We start from the raw sequence: 22,529 nt of genomic DNA on the forward strand, positions 1-22,529 counted from the left end.
CCGTATTATCACTTTTTTCTAATAATAATGTATTGCTGCTGATCAAAATTGTTTCATTAGATAAAAAAAAAAATACTCTTAACACGAGTTGTTTTTTATTTTTTATATAGATATTCATAAGTATAGGCACACGTGTTTACTAAGAATAAAACGTATTAAACAATGTTTATGTTGGACTATTTATTAATGATAATATAAACGTCTCAAATTGCTGTTCACTCTTCTATGTGGACTATATATATATAATTGTATAGGTAGATTATAGTTTTGGGGCAATCACGCTGTACTGTTGTTACGAATCTTCTTCGATCGGACTATCATACACGTACTACCTATTATAAATGCATTGCGCAATAATTTCCTAAATGTATATTTATAGATATATTATATATTGTTTTCTAAAGGGGCTTAAACAATAATAAACAGTATACATTTTTCGTCTTGACCATCGAACACAACCGGTCGCCCAGTGTTTTCACTTTCGCGCTCGCGGCTTGCAGGTGAAAGGTGTTCGTCGTCCGTGTCGGGCCTATTCCTGCACCGGCACAACCACCACCACCACCACCACCGCCACTATCTCCGCCACTACCTCCACCGCCGACAACACCACCTCGCGCACGCGATGGTCGCCACGACGGCGGCGACGTTTCGGGGTGGGAGCGGAGGAGCACGTGACGACCACGACGACTGTGCGCCGACCGAGCTGAGCGTGCAGAAGCGTTCGGGTGTCCGGTACGCAACCATCGAAAAGATGGCGAAAACAGCATCATCAACGATGTCGGCGGTGGTGACGGTAGTGGTGGCGTTGGCGGTCGCGTGTTGTTTCGCGTTAGCGGCCGGTCAAGATTCGGACGACGCGGCAGCGATGATGTTCTCCGAAGACACGTCCATGGGGGCGGACGAGCTGACCGCCCGGCCGCCGTCGTCGTCCCCGGACATGTCGGCGTACGCGTCGCCGGCCGGCAAGCCGGGGGCCACCAACATACAGAAGGTGTACAGGACGGCCAAGGCGGTGGACGCGATGTCGGCCATGGTGATGATGGTGGCCGCGGCCACCGGCTCGGGCACGGCAACGGCGGCGGCGGCGACGGCGACGGCGGCGCCGGTCAACGAGACCTACGGCGGACCCGACACTTCCGACCTGGAGTGGCTGTCGAACGTGTACAACCCGCACCGGTGGAACCCCGTCCAACTTCCGGCCGCGTCTAAGCTGTCGGTCCAGTGCCGGGACGTCATGAAGACTTACCTGGAAGCACTGCGCCGCGGGTCGTTTTGGGCGGCTAAAAGTGAGTGGCTCTTCCTCCGGACGCGCCGAGTCGTATATTATAATAATATAACTATTGTATTGCGCGGGACTCATGACTACGCGAGAACACGCCAAGACCGTGGTTATTGACATTATATACACACATAACTTGTTATCCCGATTTGCTGGAAACCGGACGTTACGACGTCTGATATACTCGTACAATAGTACGGTTTAGTAGGTTTAGTAGAGCTATGTGTTTTTTCAAGATCAAAAATTATTTAATATTTTGTCACGTATTTTAATGCGTTTTGTGTTACGATGTAATACAATTATATTATAGCCTCAGTTCAAAACTGTAACGATTCAAAAAATGATTTTGTCTATGCGATGATATTCGGTATATTTACTCGAAAACGATAATATGGTCGAATTTTGGACTTTATAGGCTAAAAATATATTCCAAATTTGAGTTTTCTATCTAAAAAAATATAAATATGACATGTCTGATATTATATGGTAATTGTTAGCTATAAAATATTTGGTTTCTTTTTGAAAACATACTTATTCCTGAAAAATGATTTTATTCGAGTTGTTGCACCTTTGAACTGAGGTATATCGAATTTTAAAGACAACGATATTATGATAATTTATCTACCAAAAAATTATTGATTTTGGTTAGAATAAGGCGGACCATGACTGTATCGCGAGCGTAGATCAGTCTCAAACGTTTCGACCACACTCGAGATGGTCGAGATACGTCGCGAATACATTTATTGATGAATTTTATTTTCGAGTTGGAATAATATGCAGAAGTCCGTCTGTTTAGTCCTTTCTGTGCACAGTATATTATACACTATTAGAGCTGTATAAACATCATAATTTACACCGTCATTTTCGAAGTGTCGAGTATTTAGAATAGGCGGTACAGTTAAGATTAATCTTTTCCGTTCTTGTGATATTCGTCGTTGTTTGAACTCGCGAGAAACACAAATTACGATGAACACCGAAATAATCTCTCTATACATCAATAACAAAATCCGTGTAATGTCCGTGTACTGTGTATAACATCATGCGTATTATTACAACTATCGAGAGATCAACGGTGGTGATTCGTGGACGACAACATTTTACCATAAAAATTCGTTCTCGACGTGTTATTTCATATTATTATATGTTTTCAACAATCTCTGTTCTCGTCGAGTTATTGTTTTTACTTTGTGCATCATAATTCGTGTACCTATAGTTACGTTAAAACCTTATCGAAGTTATGACCACTGCTGCAATCGTGTTATTGAGTAGGATACGTCTTGACCCTGTGTAACGAACGGGTCTTTTCGTTTCTCAATAATATTACGAATAATCAGTTGACATGATAATATTATTATCGTTATTATCGGTGTCGACAATACCCACTGCCAATTTATGAATTACACTGTAAAAAATGCATGATTCATTACGAGAAAGTTCGGACACTCATTGTCTGTAACCGTATTAATGTATTAGTAAACATTGTACATTAACATAATATCTCAAGGCTCATCGGTACTGGTTACGGAAATGTGCTGACAGTGTTGAGCAACGTTATTCGGAGTTAATCAGGCCTATTTCTATTTTCTATTACCCACGTAGAGATATCGTGTAATTCAAGAAGTATATATGCGTATACGTATTGTGCAAATTTGTTTCGTACATTTTGATTTTGAATAGATGTTCACGTTGTAATCCTCCTCACGTTTTTAGTCAAATCATCACTGATATTAATCATTTTAATTGATCTTAGTCGATAACGAAATCACATTTAGGTTGTTTTATAATTAATTTATGAAACAATATTGAAATCGTCTACTTGATACTAAAATTTTTCTTCATTTATAGCGAACCAACTATATATGTATTATATGAATGTAAAATACTACAGACAACTGTCGTTGCAAATCGTATTGAAATAATTCGAAATTCTCTAAACTTGACCAAATCATATGGCGAACAATGATGTTTACAAACAAATGTTTACGGTCTGAAAATATAATTTCTTTTACATAATTTACATAATAATAGTTATACCCACTTGAAAATATTTTCACTATTTTACTATACACGTATATAGAACACTACAAATGATATGCGTATTTAGAATATCTACATGTAGTACAGTTGTTACCTATACCCATAGCCAAAATCTATATTTGTACACGGTGGTCCTTCAAATATGATGCCCACGTCGATAAAACATTTCGTTCACACACTTAGATAGTTCAATTTGTCATATTATACTCCAAGGTTAGTTATATTTAATATAAACATATACCTATACTCTTTAGGTATAACGTAAAAGTTTTTTTTTTTCAAATATAACTGATTCCGTGTACAGGAATATTTGATGACACCCCACAACCTATATAATATAGTATTATATTATATAAGCCTTAAAGTGTGTATGTTCAGACCTCAGAAGAAAGTAAAACTATGTGAAGACAATAATATATAAATTTATGACGCCCTGAATAAATGCGAAAAAAACCAGTCGGACCACCTTGAACGAGAAACTCTGTTCAACGGTACTTTCCATTGAATCTTGTGATGCTAATAATCGTGTGTCGGTAACAAAAATAAACAAAAATAACCAATTCTCTAAACTTCCGATTAATGTCTGTTAACATTGTTTTAGTTGATTTAGTTTTATTTTATTATAATATTTTGTATACATTATATATACACTATTATAGGTATATATGCTATTCGTATATTTTCGTATTCATTTAGTTACATTTAAAATCCGGGTTAGTTACACCAACAAAGTCGAGACAAAATAATATTATTTGCAATCAATGTTAAGATTGAAAAAAAAAAATAATATTTTTCTGCCAATGTTAATACCGAGAATTTCCTGAAGAAAGTTCATTATGATTTTTTTTAAGTGGCCAATTATAGCATTACATAGAGTTGTGTGCAAATTAGAGTAATAACTTAGTGCATAGTTGAAAATGTTGTTGATTATATACAGTGGTTACAGAAATAAAAGACAATTATTTCAAGTTTAACGAATCAACCGTGCAGTGTTAATCAATACGAAGACAGAGAAAACGAACAGATGTATTTTGTCATTATATTTATTTATATATTTCTAAATAATTATAAATTTACCAAGTCAAACTTTTGATTTATTTTCATCAGATAATTTCGCAGAGTTCAAATGCGGCTCATCAAAACTTTCTAAACTGATTTCTGAAATGATTTAAGAGACGACGAGAGAACTCACGTTTTCAAACAACACTAAATGGCCGTAACACATTTTTTTATATATACTCGAATGAGTGCGGTTTTTTGGTGACAGCTATGTATTAAGATATGCTATTTAAACTGGGGTCTTCATTTGTTTGTTTGTTTGTCTAATATAATATATGTTTATATGTTTGTTTTGAATTAAGAGAAACCGCATAGTTTATTTCCTCTCCAATTTCAATAGAACGTGCTATAAAATAAAAATAATATACATTGCCTACTGGGAAAATATTTTAACGACGAACAACGCGTATATTGTAATAATATATTGCGTATAATAAATAGTTATAGGTGTATCAGGAATTTTTAATAAAATTTAATTGATTGACTTTTTTTTCAAAGGCATTTATTAATTACATTTCGAATTAATTTAATTTTGTTAAATTTAAGTTATGACTGATGGGCAATTATAACCGTACAGTGATTCAGCTGATGATAGTGAATTAGAGGAACCCTCTAAAGCAAGTAATACACTGACTGTCAAAAAATTACTGTTTATGTATTTCAAAATCTATAGAAATTTTAAAATAATGTCTATGTATACAATAACACAGAAAAATACGTTACATAATAAATAGTAATAAAATCATCATTCATAATACAATCGTATGAACCGTATGTATTGTTATATGATCACAAAACTCTATCAGGCTTCGGTTTCAACGAAACTGAGTAGTTTTATAATTTCGATTAAAAACTTGTTTAGTGTAGACTGTGTATTAGTTGTACCTATACCTAGAGGCGTTTGAAATTAATTGAAATATTGAAATAAAAATATGAAATATGTGATTAAATATCAGTGATGGTTTAACAAATATCTGAAAAACAATTCGTATGGTAGAAATCTATTGATTTTTAAATTCCGAAATCGTTATTAAATCACACCCAAAATGTAACGAACGTATATCTAATATACGTAATGCGTAATTTGTATAACCTTATAGCTGCTACAAAATAAAAACGATATACATCGCCTACTAAAAAAATGTTTAACGACGGACAACATAGGTAAATCCGTGTAATCGTTCATCTCAGAGCTTCGAAAAATCATCAGTAATTTTGTTTTCGTAGTCCAGAAATGTACTTAATAATTTTTATTTTTTTTTCGGTCATCTCGGACGCACTCTTAGCCATTTATACCAACAGACAATCAATGTTCATATCGTCATAAAGTAGGTGCACACAGGCGATATATATATATATATTATCAAAAACTATTAAAATCCAACCAGCAAACACATATTATGTTTTGTAAGACGCGACGTAGTTGTCGTCCAACGAAATCCATAATAATACAAAATATATTATAGGACCAATGCAACCAATACTATTACTACTATTACTATTACTACTACCACCACTACTACCGATAATAATATATAAATAATAGCCATACTATGTAATAACAATCGCCACAATGATAATAATATATGTACATTTCTAATCCCCGTATGTCTAGTGGCTGTTTAAACGTTATATTATTATTATTATTATTATTGCAACGCAAATGGAAAGTATAAATCATAATCGGCGTTCATCACTTTCACGGGGGCTTGATGCAATCGTCAATTATCCGTTACACGTCCGAAAACGCTGTCCGATAGGTATAATGTAATAATATTATTATTATAATGCATATACGTTAAAAGAGGCATCCGTAAAATATTATTATTAAAATTATTATTATAATAATAATAATAAATAGTAAACGCTGCTTTCTCGCTGTTCCGGTATCAACACGATATTCGGCGATCCGACGATTAATTGTATACTGCGAAATTATAATATACAAAATAATATAAATATCGATATAATACGAGATTGTATTATAATAATACGTCTATAGTTAATGAAACCGGAAACGGTCGCTGGTTGTATATTATAATATAATATATTATAGTAATAACGCGCAGTGTGCACTATATGATAGGTACGACCGAATAGCGATGCACAACCATCACGAGTACGCGAATATTATATGATAATAGTTATTATTGTCGGTTAATAATATCATATTATTATAATATTATCATTAACCTATACCCGTCCGTTTTTTCGCCAAATTATTATCGTCGACATTTAATTATTATTCGTGAAGAATTTCAAAAACTCCAAACGCCATAATATCTAGTTTTGGAACGAGAAACCGACGAGGATCGGTGACTGTCCGATGAAAGCGTAGTTGCTTGTAATATTCTTTTAGATTAACATTTTATCATCAAAATAACCAAGTCTGACGACTCCTCTCGAGAACCGGTTTGCAGAGTGATTCATATTCCACAAACATTATTTTTTTAATTGAATTCGACTACATTCGAACTATACGAATGAAATCTTGTATACAAATGCGTTGCAGTTTTCAGTGTCTCCTCAGCGATATGAAAATCATACTCAGAAAGTTAAAATAAAAATCCCTTTTTTCCCAAGTTGTCCATGGATAATAATCTATTCCGTAGTTTAACTTGTTCGGTAGAATTACATAAATCAAACACATATTTTTAATTGGTTATGGTACTGCGAGTTGGTTATTTATTTTAAGTTTCGGTACTTTCTTCCGCAGTTTCGCAATTTCTATACTTAAGTTATCTGACATCGTTGAGTTGCCGTAAATTATCGTTGGAAATGTATTATTTGTTTCATAATTTCTTCACGGGTTTATAAGAACAGCTTATTAAAATGCGTTGTCAGAAATTGAATTTATTATGTAAATCTTGCAAAATCGAAAAAGAAAATTCAATCGACAAACCCGATTTCAAATTACGAGTTATCTTGAATTTTTACTGAAAACGAGTTGTATTTAAATATTATGGAAATGGAGCGCGAACGTTTTATTAATAATAATGGTTAGCCTATAGTTAGTAGCTGTTGTATTGTTGTATCTATAGAGGTTTATTCATTACAATGTACTAAATAACAAATATTATTAAAATTTATTGAATTTTGAAAAAAAAAATGTCAAGAGAGTATACATATAGGTTTTGCAGCCAACGCGGGACGTAGAATAAGGTGAAACTATAATTGTTTGACCGGCTCGCGTTGTCTTCCTGAGCTATATAGCGAATGGTTTTTGACGATGTCGTCTTAAGATCTATCGGGAAGTAAAATATGACGTTATCGATCGATCTGTGTGAGGTTTGCACAATATCGTATATGGACATCAGATAGGCATCATCTGACGGAGATTACTTGTAGATAAGTGTGCGCACGAAATATTTTATCGACGAGGAAACGCGTTATTCTTAACTATATATATATATATATGTTTGTATGACTGTTAAATCAATATTAATAGGTATAATGTATATAGTTCCGGTACGCGGAATCATTAGGCGTGTTGTGTGTACATTTAGTTTTATTATTATTATTGTTATTGGTATATAATACGCGAATCAAATGCGCGGTGGAAATTTTGTTGGTGAAAAAAAATGTGGAAAAAAAAATGTACACCGTTGATAATTTGTCGATTTGACACACCGATATCACCGTGCACTCGTGATATTATTATCGCGCGTACACGGACAATCATTAGCGCATTACCGAAATACATGTAATACGCATAAGATCACAGGAAACGGTAAAGTCACGCGGCTTTCTATGGGTGGTCCGCGTGCGGCGGCGGCGCGGGTATGATCAATTTTTTTCTTTACGGATAAAAAATTGTGGAGGGCATGCGATTTATTATTATTTTATACGAGCGCGAGGAAAAATTGGTCGAACAAATCGCTTTACGCGTTCGCCGCGTTGTCGTCGTCGTTTGTTATTATTTTGGTTTTTTACACGCGTGTGTAGGTCGATCGTTGTTCAGCGCGATCCGTCTCTTTACAATATACTGTTTTTAAACACCCGTAAAATGCGTACGTTATAATATCGTGTCAATAGTGTCAACCGATACATAACGTACTATTGTAATAGTATAATACCGCGTTGACACCGAGTGACGTGCTATAAAAGGGCTAGTTATTGGCTACATATCTTTTTTGACTGTATATAAACGAGTAATGAGGAAATGTCGTTGTCACTAATATATTATAATATACTATACCTACGCGTTATATACACGCCATAATACATTATAATGTGATCACAGTCGTGTGCAGGCCGAAAAAGGTAGTTCTTATACTGTAGTTGAACAGCATCTCTTACTGACAAACGTATAATTTAGGAATACCTAATTTCGTGTATATTAAAAACAAATTTGAATAATTTTGACAGTATGAAAGTATACAAAATCTATCAAAAACAATAAAAATTGAAAGATTAAAAAAAAATATTCGATTTATTTGATATCTCGATCTCTCCCATACGACATTGCATATAATATATTATAATATGTAGGCGCGTATAAAAACAATAAATACGTATAATATAATACTTATATATATATTATACATATATGAGGCAATATAAATAAAGAACATAATTGTCAGAGGTCCCTTTGGTCCTCAAAAATATTGCCGGACACTTGCCTTGCACGTTTTGTGCTCACGCTAATAAGTATTAATATTAGTAGGTACCTACTTAACAGCTACCGATTATATATTATTTTACCTACCTGTTATAAGTATGTGTGCGTAGTACGTAACTATAATACTTAATATAATATAATATTATAGTTTTCTGTTTCAAATATCATATAACGTTTGTGTTTGCATTTTGACGGTTTTGTGAACTTATGCAAGTAGTAATATGACTCTTATATAAATATTTACATTTCAATAGATTACCAACTATATTTCATTGATCTGACCTGCATTATTATGCCATTAATAATAAAGTTATGTATGATGCGTATCCACTATAATTTATGGATTATTGTTCTAACTATATAGTGTATATAGGTATAGTATGTCTCATACTTGTTACTCAATAAATGATTTCTACAAATTACAATGCAGTGCAATTAATACACCTAACTTATAAGTAATATATTTATGACACGATACCGAGTGATTATCACGCTTTATTTCAAACATAAGCATCGTCATTAGATTGATCGATAGTCGATATCTACTTAAGTTTCATTATCTTCGCGTAATTATATAGGCTACGCCAATCAAATAATTAGCAAGTTAATTGTTACCTAATTATAATTATGTGAGAATTAAAAATATTTAAATATAAAATAATATAATATACATGAGGTTGAAGGTGTGTAACAGAATTTTTCAACTAATCGCACAGTTTTAGACGCACAAGCAGCTCTGAATTATTGAAAATCTGAATAACCATAAACAAATTCTAGACTTCACGCTTTTCAAGAAATATTTCTAAACTGGTAATAGTCTACTGAAGATATTGTTATTTGCCTACCTGGTTGTATAGTAACTAGTCACAGATTAATTCTGAACTCTACAAACAGTACAAACAACTTAATTTATATGTCTACTAATCACTAAGTTTGTCATGACTTGCTGGTTTAGAAAACTGTTTTCGTATCTGTCACTCCTTTTGACACACGTCACGGACATTCAAAATATTTTCAAAGCCTGTGATAAATAATTTAATTGCATTTGAATAATAATAATAATTTCCCTCCACCCCCGTAACTAATTATTACTTTAATTTTCAACAAAATAATAATGATCAAAATTTTATATAAAACAAATAAATAGGTTCACCCCCTTGAAAAACTGTCTAGAGACGCCCCTGATAACTATCATATTCATTTTTATCTACCGGATTTTACAAATAAAGATACAAAAATAAAATAGGTACACTTTTTTTTTAAATTGAAATAAATTATTTTCATGTCCAAGAAAATACAGTCAAAATACTATGACGTATAATAAGTATATACGTGTAATATAGGAAATTTTAAATTTCAAGTTTCTTTCATTATAAATATCTCAAGTTATAGAAAGGCCATATAACATATTATTCATTTTAAATTTAATAAAAAAAAGGTGTTGGAAAGTATTTTATGAATCATAGAAGTTTACTAATTAAATAATAACGGTCATAGTATACTCTGCAATTTATTGTAAACATAGCATGTGAGAAAAAAGAAAGTGTTTTATTTTTTCTTCGTATAAGATGTTTGTTATTTGTTCAAGTCCAGAAAAAAATTAGCCACTCCACGTTTATATTATAACGACTCTCGTAATCGTAACCGATCGAAGTTTCACCATAGAGCGACGTAAATATTTTTTTCCATTCTTTAAATGAATTCTGTTCTCAATAACAACTGTACCATTTGTGATATCATCGAACACAAAAATTACTAATGTCCTATGTGTATCAGAGACAAATTTTTATTTTTTTACAAGTAGACGATCACTTCTTCAATCGGGTAACCTTGAAAACAAATCGAAATTATCGCGGGCAAGCGTACATGCACGCCGTGCCATTCATACATGACCAACCAAGGTCTCGATTTCTTGACCAGTTTAACCACTTTCTCGATAGCTCTAATAGGAGAAGGAAAAAAACTAAATGTGAAAAGAAAGTATTTGGGCCACCCAAATCCTGTATTATGCTTCCGTTGGTTGACAACGAGAATTCCGCAAATACTAAAAAAATGAATTTTATGGAAAATTCAGCAGGTTTTCGAGCAAAAAAAAAAAAATAAATAAAAAAAACCACAATTGTTTTAATTCTTACACTGACAAGACATTGAATCTATTGTTTTTGGATTATTTTAATATTATGTAGTTCTTTCACGGTTTGTATAACAGTTTAGTAAGGTACATCAATAATATTCAATAGTCAGCGTATCATGTTTTCCCATTATAAACTTTTTTTCATCAATATTTTGCTTCTATAACACGATGTGTATATATATATTATATTATATTATAAATATATATTTAAAGCAAAATAATAACAATACATTTTTTTTTCAGTGGCCGACGCCAGCGGACGTTATTCGTCACAGCTGTTTTTCGGTAATGATTTTTGGTTGGGATCACATACCCTGTGCAAAGAATTACAGAACAAAGCGACCAATCAATATGTGCCGCCGTTCGAAGCTAAATTCTATGTTGCGAAATTGGCGATAAAATTACACGATCAGTTGACCCCCAGAGTAAGTACCATAGCAACTATACCGTATAACGATAATTAGCAATATTTAACATAATGACATATTACTATATATATTAGATAAACTATAGAGAGTGCAAGTTGTATCATACATTATTGTAATATATACCCGCAGACTTTGTGCAGTTATGAGTTTATGATTTTAGGTAGGTACCTCTATACCTACTATACCCGTACACCTATTATACCTATTATATTATTATATAATAGGACTTGACATCTGACTAACGAGTAACATCACACACTAACGGTTTGATCCAAGTGGTGGTATACACGCCGTTTAGGTACATAATATTATTATACTGTTCACGTGTGAGTGGTATATTATTATCCATTATAAAACGTTGGGGAAAACGATAGGTTAGTAGAATGTGCTGTCACGAACATAAATGAAAAATTATAGCATGTATATATGCGTAAATAAAAACAAGAGTCATGTGATGAAGTGATAGATATAAATATTATAGCACGAATAACTTGTATATAAAATATACAAATATGTCAAAACTCAAAGGTCATAAGGCTCTAGGATGTCAATATTTTCAAAATGATAGATCATCATTTATCAGAGAAAGCACAATAAAGAGACACGAGAGTCAACTGCCTATTGATAATATATGTATTCTTTTGTCTAATTTCAATAATAATAAATAAACCAAATAGCAAATGTACACAGTATTAACCAATATATATTTTCATATTGTAAATTTTACATTTGATTATTTTCAAAATCCATTTTTGTTTGCTGTTCACGAGTATTGCGTAATACAAACATTAGGATTTTTATTTATTTTTTTCTTTCTATCGAAACTAAAATTTGCTGGGTCAATGGGACAATAGCTAGGAATATTTTATTGAATTTCAAAGACAACATTATTTTAAGTACATATGGTCTATCGTTACTAAATCATTAATTTATCATAAATATTTGGATAAAAACAGTTGTGATTCCAACGATGAATACATATTTTTTTAAATAAAATATAGCAGCTAGGGCGTTTTAAATTACAAGCAATTACTGTAATGTTTTGTAAAATATTTAATGCTTATTTAACATAGTATTATGGTAACACAGAATGTTTGCTTTTATAGACTAGATTGATTTCACTTGGTCTGTGTATGCCGAAAGATTGCAGTTCTACAGATGTGCAAAATATGGTTAATGTTCCCAAGGAAGACAGTGAATCTAATTATCGCAGTTATAGTGTGCTCAACGTTAGAGTTGTTCCTGGTACATATTCGTTGTGGTCGGATAGTAAATTCCAAATATTATTGTAAGTAAAGAAAGCCAATCGAGTGGGTTTTAACTTTTAAATATATAATATATAAATATTAATATCCACACGCAGTTATTATATTGATTTCGATGATATCGATTGTTCATAAATGTTTTATATTATTTTTAATAGTTTGTTTTTCACGGGTTTCAGGATTGTTGTTGGGCTCGTATCTCTACTGACAGTGATAGGATCGGGATATGAAATGATATTAGAGCGTAAAAAAGCTAGAGAATTCAAAAAAAGGCATATTGCTCAAGGCAACAATAATGAAAGTGATTCAAAAGTAGAATTTACATTGGATAAAATGCATGCTATTGAAAAGATGCATAACATGAAGGGTTGTGGAAATGACGACGGAACCTTAGAAGATCAAGACATGTTATTTAAAGGTAATAAATCATTAAATTATTGTGTTTTTAATGAATTAGAAAATTAATATTTCAAATGAAAACAGTTAAACGATCTTATTTATCTGGAACTTTGATCCAATTTTCGAGCAATAAAAGTCATTATAGGTGCATATATGAAATACGTTTAAAGGTTCAAATGATAACCAATATGATGCCATAGTATTTTAAGATATTAAATAAGTAATGACACCTGCAGTTGTAATAAAGAACTAATACTTTTTAAATGTTTTTAATAACCAACTATTCAGTTATAAATATTTTTATTGTTTCGATAAATTGTCCTTCAAAATTATAATTAATATTCATTAAACATTTTTCCTATGCTTTGTTATTATTTATAATGAGCCAATTTAAATGTTAATTTATTATTCTGTTTAATTTTGTTATTGTTTATTTTATTCGTTTGGTCATTTTTTGATAATTAATATTCAATAACAGGCTACCAGAATTGGTATACGACTTTACGAGTATACAATGGATCTATGTAAATTTATGCTGAGAACTGTGGTTGAATTATATTGAATATTTAAGATACGATTATTATAGTAATGTTAAAGACGTATTTTTGAATCCAATAAGTTAAAGTTTACTATATTTTTTCTTTAGATAGGCACACCTATATTGTCTGCCTTAAACCAAACGATTTCATTTGTATACATTCTGTATGTAAAAATATATTATACTCAATGATATCAATATAATAACCTTTCTACATATCATGTAAAATAAAAAATATCGTACTTGGGTTATAATTTCTTAATTTTTCTGTTGGTACCTAATTTGATAAATATGTAATTGATTATGTAAAAATTCTCTTCTACATAATTTACTTTTTATCTAAACATACCGATTACATTATTATGACATATTTATGTGTACTGTATAATTTGTAATAAATACAAATGTTTGCTAGTGTAGATTTTTAATCGTATTGACAAATGGCAAAGCATAAAAATGCATAGTTTAATATACTGCGCTTACATTATAAATTTAATAAGTTTTTCTTTAACTTTATATTGTATTACATTTTGATATTCATGTTTCATGACTTTTTTTTTCGTAGTCAGTCGCAACGAACAAATTCTATTGGCTTTTTCGGCTGTAAGCAATGGCCGAAAAATTTTACATTGTGGACCGGCGCCATCTGAATCGTTAACTTGTGTACACGGACTTCGATTTTTAAGTTTGGCTTGGGTTATAATGGTACACACGTACTTACAAGTGTTTTCAATCGCAGGTCAGTTCAACGTTTGTATAAATGCACGATAAATGGATTTATATTATGATAACGAAAGCTATTGACTAATAATATATTTTGTTTTAATATATATGTAGAAAACAAGACGTTACGGACATTGACCGAGAGGAACTTTATGTTCCAAACAGTGAGCAATGCAACATTTTCAGTAGATACTTTCTTTTTTATCAGGTAAAATAAATGGCGATAATAAAAATTGCAATAATTTCTAATTTAACGTTGCCCGCGTATTTATTCGCAGTGGTCTATTGGTTACATATTTGTATTATAAGACGACCAGCAAAAAAGACGGACCAGAAGTAGCTGTATCTCGAACTCCGAAATGTAGTTCTTCTATTCTGAAAAACGATACAATTAAATTTTTCAAACTGCTGGGATATAGATTTATCAGGTAATTTTATAAAATATATTAAAAATAACTCGTATACGAAAATTTATAAGTTTTTAAGCTATGGCCATACTTTAAAAAAAAAAACCAAATATCTTTAAGTTCAATACGAGGAATACATTTTAAATTTGAATTTTAATACATCATTAATTTAGTAAAGTTACTTTTGGTTGATATTATTTATACCCATAACGAGGTTATATAACCAATATCTCATTTATTAATTTTATAATCATAATAGCTGATAATTAGAAATTAAAAGTTAATATTTTCCTTAGACAAGTAGTAAATTATCATTCGACAGATAAATGTATTGATTTATTTATTTAGTTTTAAACGAACGGGTCCAAAACTGTATTCTTTTAAAAACACGATAAAACAATATTTTTGTTGGAATTAACGTTCTAAACTTTATAAAATATTAATATGTCTTATTTTATTATTACGTGTTTCAACATAATTCAATATCTAAAATATTTTTCGTAATTTAATCTTAATATATAATTACAATAAATTGTCTATGAAATGTATTAAGAAAAATAACATTTCACTTTAAACTTGAACTACGACAGTAATAATACCTAATGTTATATTACCTAAGGTATTATCAATATAAATTAAAAAATTATGCGTTATGTACCGATTAGCAACCGGACCATGCCGATTTACACGTAATGTCAATTTGCTATCATTACACACATACAAATTTCGAAAAATTAAATTAATCATTGCAATAATAAAATTTGTGTTCAGCGCTAGGTATAAGACACACTATTAATTAGACGTCCGACACAAATTGTATAATAATAATTATAGTCCCAATATTACGTAGTGATGGTGTAGATATAGTATAAGTTAATCGTTAGATCGTATACGTTGCTGACCATGATCATAATAATGTTATACTCGTACTGCCATTTAAAAATTGACTAATACACGGGCCTACGGACTGCAGGTAAATACCACGTTTGTAGTGCATATATACCCGAAATATGTGTGTAACCGACATCGTATCGGTTATATTATATTATTATGTGTCGTAACACGCGTACGATGTCGTTAAATTTGATTTTATTGACCCACAGAACACAAAATACCCACCGCGAACTAATGATAGGAAATATTATCGCATAACAAGTATAGGTGTCTACGTCTGATGACTATAATTTCGCGGTTATGTTATACATTTCTTTAGAAACAGTTGACCGTTAATAACGCGAGATTTCTACGCTGAGATTAATCCGTGCAATAGGCGACGTGTGCGCACAGCCGTACACACTTTGTACTTGCGCCGAACTTGCACGGTAACTATCTTGTCTAATCGGAACAGTGCTGCTCTGCAAGGACCTACTTTTACTCGGACGTCGTCAATATGCGCCGAGTTCAAGTGCGTTCAGGTTATTTTTGTGATTTTTTTTTCTCTCTTTCGTACATCTCAACTATAAATTATTATAATACGATATTGCATAAAAACAGACACGAGTTTATAATGATATGTGCAAGCGCGTCGATGTCACATAAGCCATATTTACACAAGCGTCGTGTAAACTCGTGTGTTCTGTATATAGGCACAACACGTGGTTGCAAAAACTATAGAAAATTATTTATTCTCCTCTGGTCGCCGCATTAATATAATATTTAGGTTGTGTCGTAATGTGCACACAAACCGAATCAAAACCGTTTTTGTAGTTTTCTAGTTCGGCATAGGCATTATAGATACTCATTAATGCTCCCCCCTAGTAAACCTGCAATATAAACGAATGCATTTTATGTCCAAATACTCTTTTTACATACTACAGCAGTAGAAGTAGCCCAGTAGGTATCATAAAACTTCAAAACTAGTATTTTATTACAATACGCATTTCATAGTGGTCATAAACCATCATAATCATGTGCACAGAATTATTATATTATATAATTGAATATATACCACTAAGACAATCGGTGGTAACGAGTTTTTATTCAATGTTTTTACAAAAAATAAAACGTGTTTAGATAATTTTTTAATATCATTATGTCCTCTACCCGTTCATCGACGGTTATTCGAAAGAAAGAAAAAAATTTGTTTGATAATTAAAATTAATATTGCAGTGAAAGTTGACAACATTTTAATCACATTTTGTGTACGCGTAATATTTTCGTGCGTTTAAACTGTTGTAAAACACAATTAAACGTATATAATTTCTATTGTTCCGAAAAAAAACGATACCATCAACACATCTTTATTGAAAAGACTCACAGTTGTAATCACGGTGTGTTCATTAATATCGTGTATTTCGTGTGCAGCGTGTATCATAACAATGCGCGTAAACACGTATAAATGAATTATAAGTACTAACTGTAACACATTTCGGCATTAATCATAAAAGAATGGTAAATTGATGTTTTTGTATGGTCTATAGTCATTCCGACTATTGTGGATACTTTTCCATACCTTTCACATAATATTGGAAATTTAGTTAAAACAACCAAAATTGTATTTTTTTTTTTTTTGAAGATCATCTTTTTATTTGTTAAATTTGGACGGTGACTTCACACAGTAGCTTTATTACTATGCGATAAAATGATAAATCAGAATCGATGATAGTCGAAAACCGTAATATGAAACATTTAGAAATTTCAAAGAAAAATGCTCCTGTTTATTTAAGTATTTTTACGTACGTGAAAAATTATTATTAATTTACAAAACATTTCGAAGATGCTCATTATTGTATAGCACTAAAGCGTGATTATATATGTTTTAGTGTGTAATTTTTCTTATTTCCTTAAGTCACAATATATTGTTCACACGCATATCTTAAGTGGTATTCCAGTGTTCGTAAAGTCGGATTTCGTAATACAAGTGTGAACGTTTAGGATGACTTTCGTTTTTGATTTCGAAAAGTATACGAGATAAAAGGAGTAAATTATTATAAACGTCTTTTTATCATATCGCAGTGGAGAAATAAATGATGAAACTAAAGTGTTCTTTGTATTTATCGTTTTCCCATTTTCCTTTCTCGTTAAAAAAAAAAAAGAAAGAAAAGAAAAGAATATCAGTTATTATTAAAAAATAGTAAATACCTACTAATAATTACCGCATTTAGCTGTTTAATTTATTTTTAAAATTCATTAGAATTTACTAAGATATTCACACAGTTGATTGTTGATGTGTTATTTCAACTATATTTGATGGACACGAAATAAATTAAATTCTGGTCATGTATGTATACAAATTGTAATGTACCTACATACTAATTTTTTAGATTGACGCCAGCGTACATGGTTGTCCTTTTGATGGCGGAGGTGTCTAGCCGGTGGCTTCGAAACATTTCCGTCTTTGAACCGGAGAACAACAACCACATAAGTTGCGCTAATTATTGGTGGAGAAATATGCTATACATAAACAGCTTGTATCCCAGAAGCGAAATGGTAGTTATTAATTTATTATTTATCTATTCATTGGGCATTAGTTATTTGAAACGTTTTATATTTTTAACAGTGCATGTTATGGAGTTGGTATATGTCCAACGATACGCAGTTCTACGTTTTAGCAGTCATACTACTTCTCGTTTCTGCCAGGTAAATAATTAATCATTGACCTTAAAATATGATTTTATTGTATTATTTACCTATAGTATACATTATATGGCCATAAAGGTACCATTGAATTAAAAATGCATTGTCAAGTATTTGGCCCCAAAGATAATTGCATACAACACGAATGCATTCGGTACGACTAATCGTATACACGAAGCATTTTGTATCACGATAGTTGAATAAAATTGAAATAAAGCTGTAAAATGTTATCACGGATAAGTTAATAATTGTTATTATTTTTCAATAACTGATTTTTTTTTATAGACATTTCAAAGGAGCAGTTATTGGATTGGTGGCCTTCTTAATCGGATCGTGGGTCGTCACAATATTCATTGCAGTGCATTACAATTTTAGAGCAAGGTAAAAAGTTATAAAATATTTAAGTGTTATACTATTATGCATTTAATACTCATAATTTGTTCATTTTATTCAGTTAATGTCATTAAACATTGCTGTGTTTTTGTTATAACTTTACAGTTAAAATATAATATACAAAATAATATAAAAATTCTTTTAAAAAGAAACGATAAGTAACAATACATTATTATAGTATTATATTAAACGTGTATATTTTTTTTTGAATTACAATTATTTAATTTTTATTCATAATATTAATAATTGTATTTTTTTTTTAAAGGATAGAGGAACCATTTGGATTATTTGATCAACTTTATGATAAACCATGGTCAAGACTTGGGCCTTATTTATTCGGCATGTTCGCTGGGTGGTTTTTGTTTGTTACTAAATGCAAATTGAAAATGTCCTTCGTAAGTACAAATTTATAAATATAAAAATTTAATTCAACTTAAAATAAATCATTTTTAGGTTCCCATTTTATTATAATGTACTTTTTAATTTTTTCTTTATAAAAAAAGGTAGGGAAATGGGTCACAGTAGTTGCTGAGTCGTTGAAATAGTTATATTAAAATTAAAATTATTTTTATTGTTATCATATTTGCATTGAAAATTATAATCAATAGTAGTGAAACAAATTAATTGTTTATTTTGAAAAATTACCGAAGGCTTAATTACATTTTAATTAAAATGTATAATTTTGGACAATTGCATACAATTACCTACTTAGATGAATAATTATAACATTAATCTTATTAAGGCATCAGTTAACAGTTACAGTTGTATTTAATTTTAATTTTAAATAATGCATTCTATTTTTTTTAAATATTTAGTTTTTAAATTAATCCAATTATAAAAAAGAATGTACAAAATAATTGTATATAATATGTGGTTTTTATAGAATTTACTAGCACACAGATAGTTATATTATTTTTTTTATGTCCAAAAGCTAAAATAACAAGTATATATTAATTAACAGTATATTAAATTATTTTAAGAAATTTTAAAAGTATGAAAATTAAATTTGATATTAATTTAATTATTATTAAAATCTGTTCATATTTTAGTTAACTGAAAAACATTTTAATGGCGTAACGTTCCAGTGAATAAATTAATATTAATATTTATTTGTGTACGATTATGTATGCTTTAAAAATCATAACGTTTCTTTGTCCATAGAAAAAAAACAACAGAAAACAAGTGTGGGTACTTAATGTAATTATGTAAAAGTTATGAGACAAAATATATTGCTGTTAAACATAAATTATTTTATTTTCGGTATATTTTAACGATCGCTTCGTTGTAAATGTGTAAACGTTAATAATGATTATTCGAATGAGTAAAGGCGTTATGTCTCATTGGCCATAATTTTTTGGGGTAATACTGTAATTGACATAAATATTTGCCTTTGTTGACCGAGTATCTCTTTAAAAAATAGCTCAACTGACTCAATATTTTACTACAATGACGTGTACATTACACTATAAAAATTGGTATGATAAAAACGATTTTCAAAAAACGACCCTAATAAACTATGTTTTCATCCACTCGTCGTCTTTTAAAATATAATTATTACTGTCTGTACACCTATTGTATCGTAAAATCGTTTCGCAGCTGACGGTCGCTGTGGGCTGGTCCCTGTCGCTGTTCAGTTTGGCGTACCTGGTGTACGGACTTCACGTGGTGCACTTGGATCTGGCCGGTTCCGCCCTGTATGCATCCGTCGGCCATTCGGCCTGGGGTGCTGCACTCGCATGGATCGTGATCGCCTGCTGCACCGGTCACGGTGGTTGTGTCAACTCGGCGCTATCGTGTCGCCTTCTACAACCCCTTAGCCGTCTGACGTACTGCGCGTATCTGGTCCACCCCATCATCATGACCATGACCAACTTCCAAATGGACGGCCCGCTGCACCTGCACAATCTGATCACGGTAAGTGCATTCAGCGTATATACAATTCACTAATATTATTTTTTTGAACGTCTACTCTTACTAATTCTGGAAACGTTCAAAAAATGTATTATTATTGTTAGCATACGACGTAGGTCCAATTTTTTTCTCTTTCAAATCACAAACATATTTTGTTTACTTATTATAACGACGGCGTCGATAACAATCTTGTGCGTGTACTTTCACTAGCGTCAAGATGTTATTTAATTTGCGGTTAACTTCGAACGTACAACTGTAGTAGGCACGTCATACAATTATTGCATAAAACAGCATAAGTACATAACTACGTTCTTGCACGTGTGTAACGCGAGTAATCAAAGAAAGTACAATAAGTTTCATGGTGTGCTGGAGAATAAGAGATTTTACATCGTTGAAGTCACATCGCGTGATTTTATCGGACAACACTAACGAACGGCCATTTATGAATTCTGAATAAAAACGGAAATATAATACTTGTAGATACCGCACAGGTGAGTCTTGGATGTAATTTATCATACAAGATAGTTGTGATTGTGTGAATCCGCTCGCGCGCGCGCGCGCGTGTGTGTGTGTGTGTGTGTAATGTTTATAGGTGCAGGTAAATTTAATTGTCATGACACATATAAATGATTAAGTACATAGAAAATAATGAAAGAAACAAGTACAGTATTATTGTTATTGTTTTTACAAAACATTCTTGGTGACAATTGATTTGTGTTTAATAATAATTATAGATGTTATTACCAAACATATTATATCCTATACATATATAAAATCAATTAAAATGTAAACATTTTATTACTTAAAAAGTATATATGTGCAAGTGTGGAGAAAGTGACAACGATTTATTACTATATATTAGTTTATACAATTAATCGTTAAAAAAACATGAACGAAAATGAACAATATTGTAATGGGTAACGTATTATTTGTAACGCCTACGCCGAAAGTTTAATTTTTGAAAAGTTATCGTCCAAACCGGATAAATATACATTAATATATCGATTCGTTTTGTCTAATAATATATCAAGTACTAACTGGTTGATGGGTTACTCTCGTACTGTTCTATTAAAGAGTTTGGTAAATTAATACGTCGTGAATGGCAAAAGCGGTTCATAATAAATCGCCGTATATCGTCGAAGGTGATTTCGGAGACGGCGGGGGCGTGACAAAATAATGTATTTGCGTGGGAAGGTAATTTTGGTCTTTGACAAAATGCGACTCTCACCTGCAGGTTGTGCCGTAAGCGTCGTACACGACTGGTATAGCTCACTTTCCACCCTTTCCATGCGATAATATACTATCTATTCGTCGGAATAAAATTTATGTTCTGGTCATAAATTACTGTTGAAAAGGAAACGAAAATAAACTTTCAACTGATCAATGTGTGTTTACTAATTGTATGTATACGAATGTGTTTTTCAGATGATATTGTACTTTGGAAACGCAGTAGCGTCTTTCTTGCTGTCCTTCTTTATTTCTCTCACATTTGAAGCACCCGTGGTGAACCTGCTCAAAATCATGTTAACACCGCCACAGGCTAAGAAAACCTCGTTGGAAAAAAACAGTTCCGAACTACAAGACTCGTAACACTGAAAGCTGTTATAAAAACAGTATAAATAATTTGTCGATAAAGATGTTTAAGTATAGTTTATATTAAATTATTTTCTAATATTAATAATGGTATTATAATGTAAATTATATATATTTTCCAAGAAAATTATTTAATGTTTTTTTTTCACCTTCCGTAACTTTACTA

The 22,529-nt window shown here is 31.4% G+C and overlaps 1 protein-coding gene across 1 annotated transcript; it reads left to right on the forward strand.

The window, feature by feature from the left end:
* Nucleotides 1-607: 607 nt before the first annotated feature.
* LOC132920881 (nose resistant to fluoxetine protein 6-like) lies at nucleotides 608-22,493 on the forward strand. The gene is made up of 13 exons (XM_060983604.1): nucleotides 608-1,286; nucleotides 11,374-11,555; nucleotides 12,665-12,846; nucleotides 13,003-13,241; nucleotides 14,326-14,499; nucleotides 14,598-14,691; nucleotides 14,762-14,911; nucleotides 18,154-18,319; nucleotides 18,390-18,469; nucleotides 18,752-18,847; nucleotides 19,125-19,254; nucleotides 20,456-20,773; nucleotides 22,196-22,493. The coding sequence occupies exons 1-13, from the start codon at nucleotides 623-625 to the stop codon at nucleotides 22,358-22,360; spliced, it is 2,640 nt and encodes an 879-aa protein (XP_060839587.1). The 5' UTR covers nucleotides 608-622; the 3' UTR covers nucleotides 22,361-22,493.
* Nucleotides 22,494-22,529: the final 36 nt, after the last annotated feature.

Source organism: Rhopalosiphum padi, chromosome 2 (genome assembly GCF_020882245.1).
Source record: "Rhopalosiphum padi isolate XX-2018 chromosome 2, ASM2088224v1, whole genome shotgun sequence".
NCBI lineage: Eukaryota > Metazoa > Arthropoda > Insecta > Hemiptera > Aphididae > Rhopalosiphum > Rhopalosiphum padi.

Excerpts from the sequence above, each read along its gene's own strand:
- LOC132920881 (XM_060983604.1), top strand. The coding sequence starts at position 623 with ATGGTCGCCACGACGGCGGCGACGTTTCGGGGTGGGAGCGGAGGAGCA. Across the intron at positions 1,287-11,373 it reads GTCGTTTTGGGCGGCTAAAA|TGGCCGACGCCAGCGGACGT; the intron begins GTGAGTGGCTCT and ends TTTTTTTTTCAG. Across the intron at positions 20,774-22,195 it reads ACCTGCACAATCTGATCACG|ATGATATTGTACTTTGGAAA; the intron begins GTAAGTGCATTC and ends TGTGTTTTTCAG.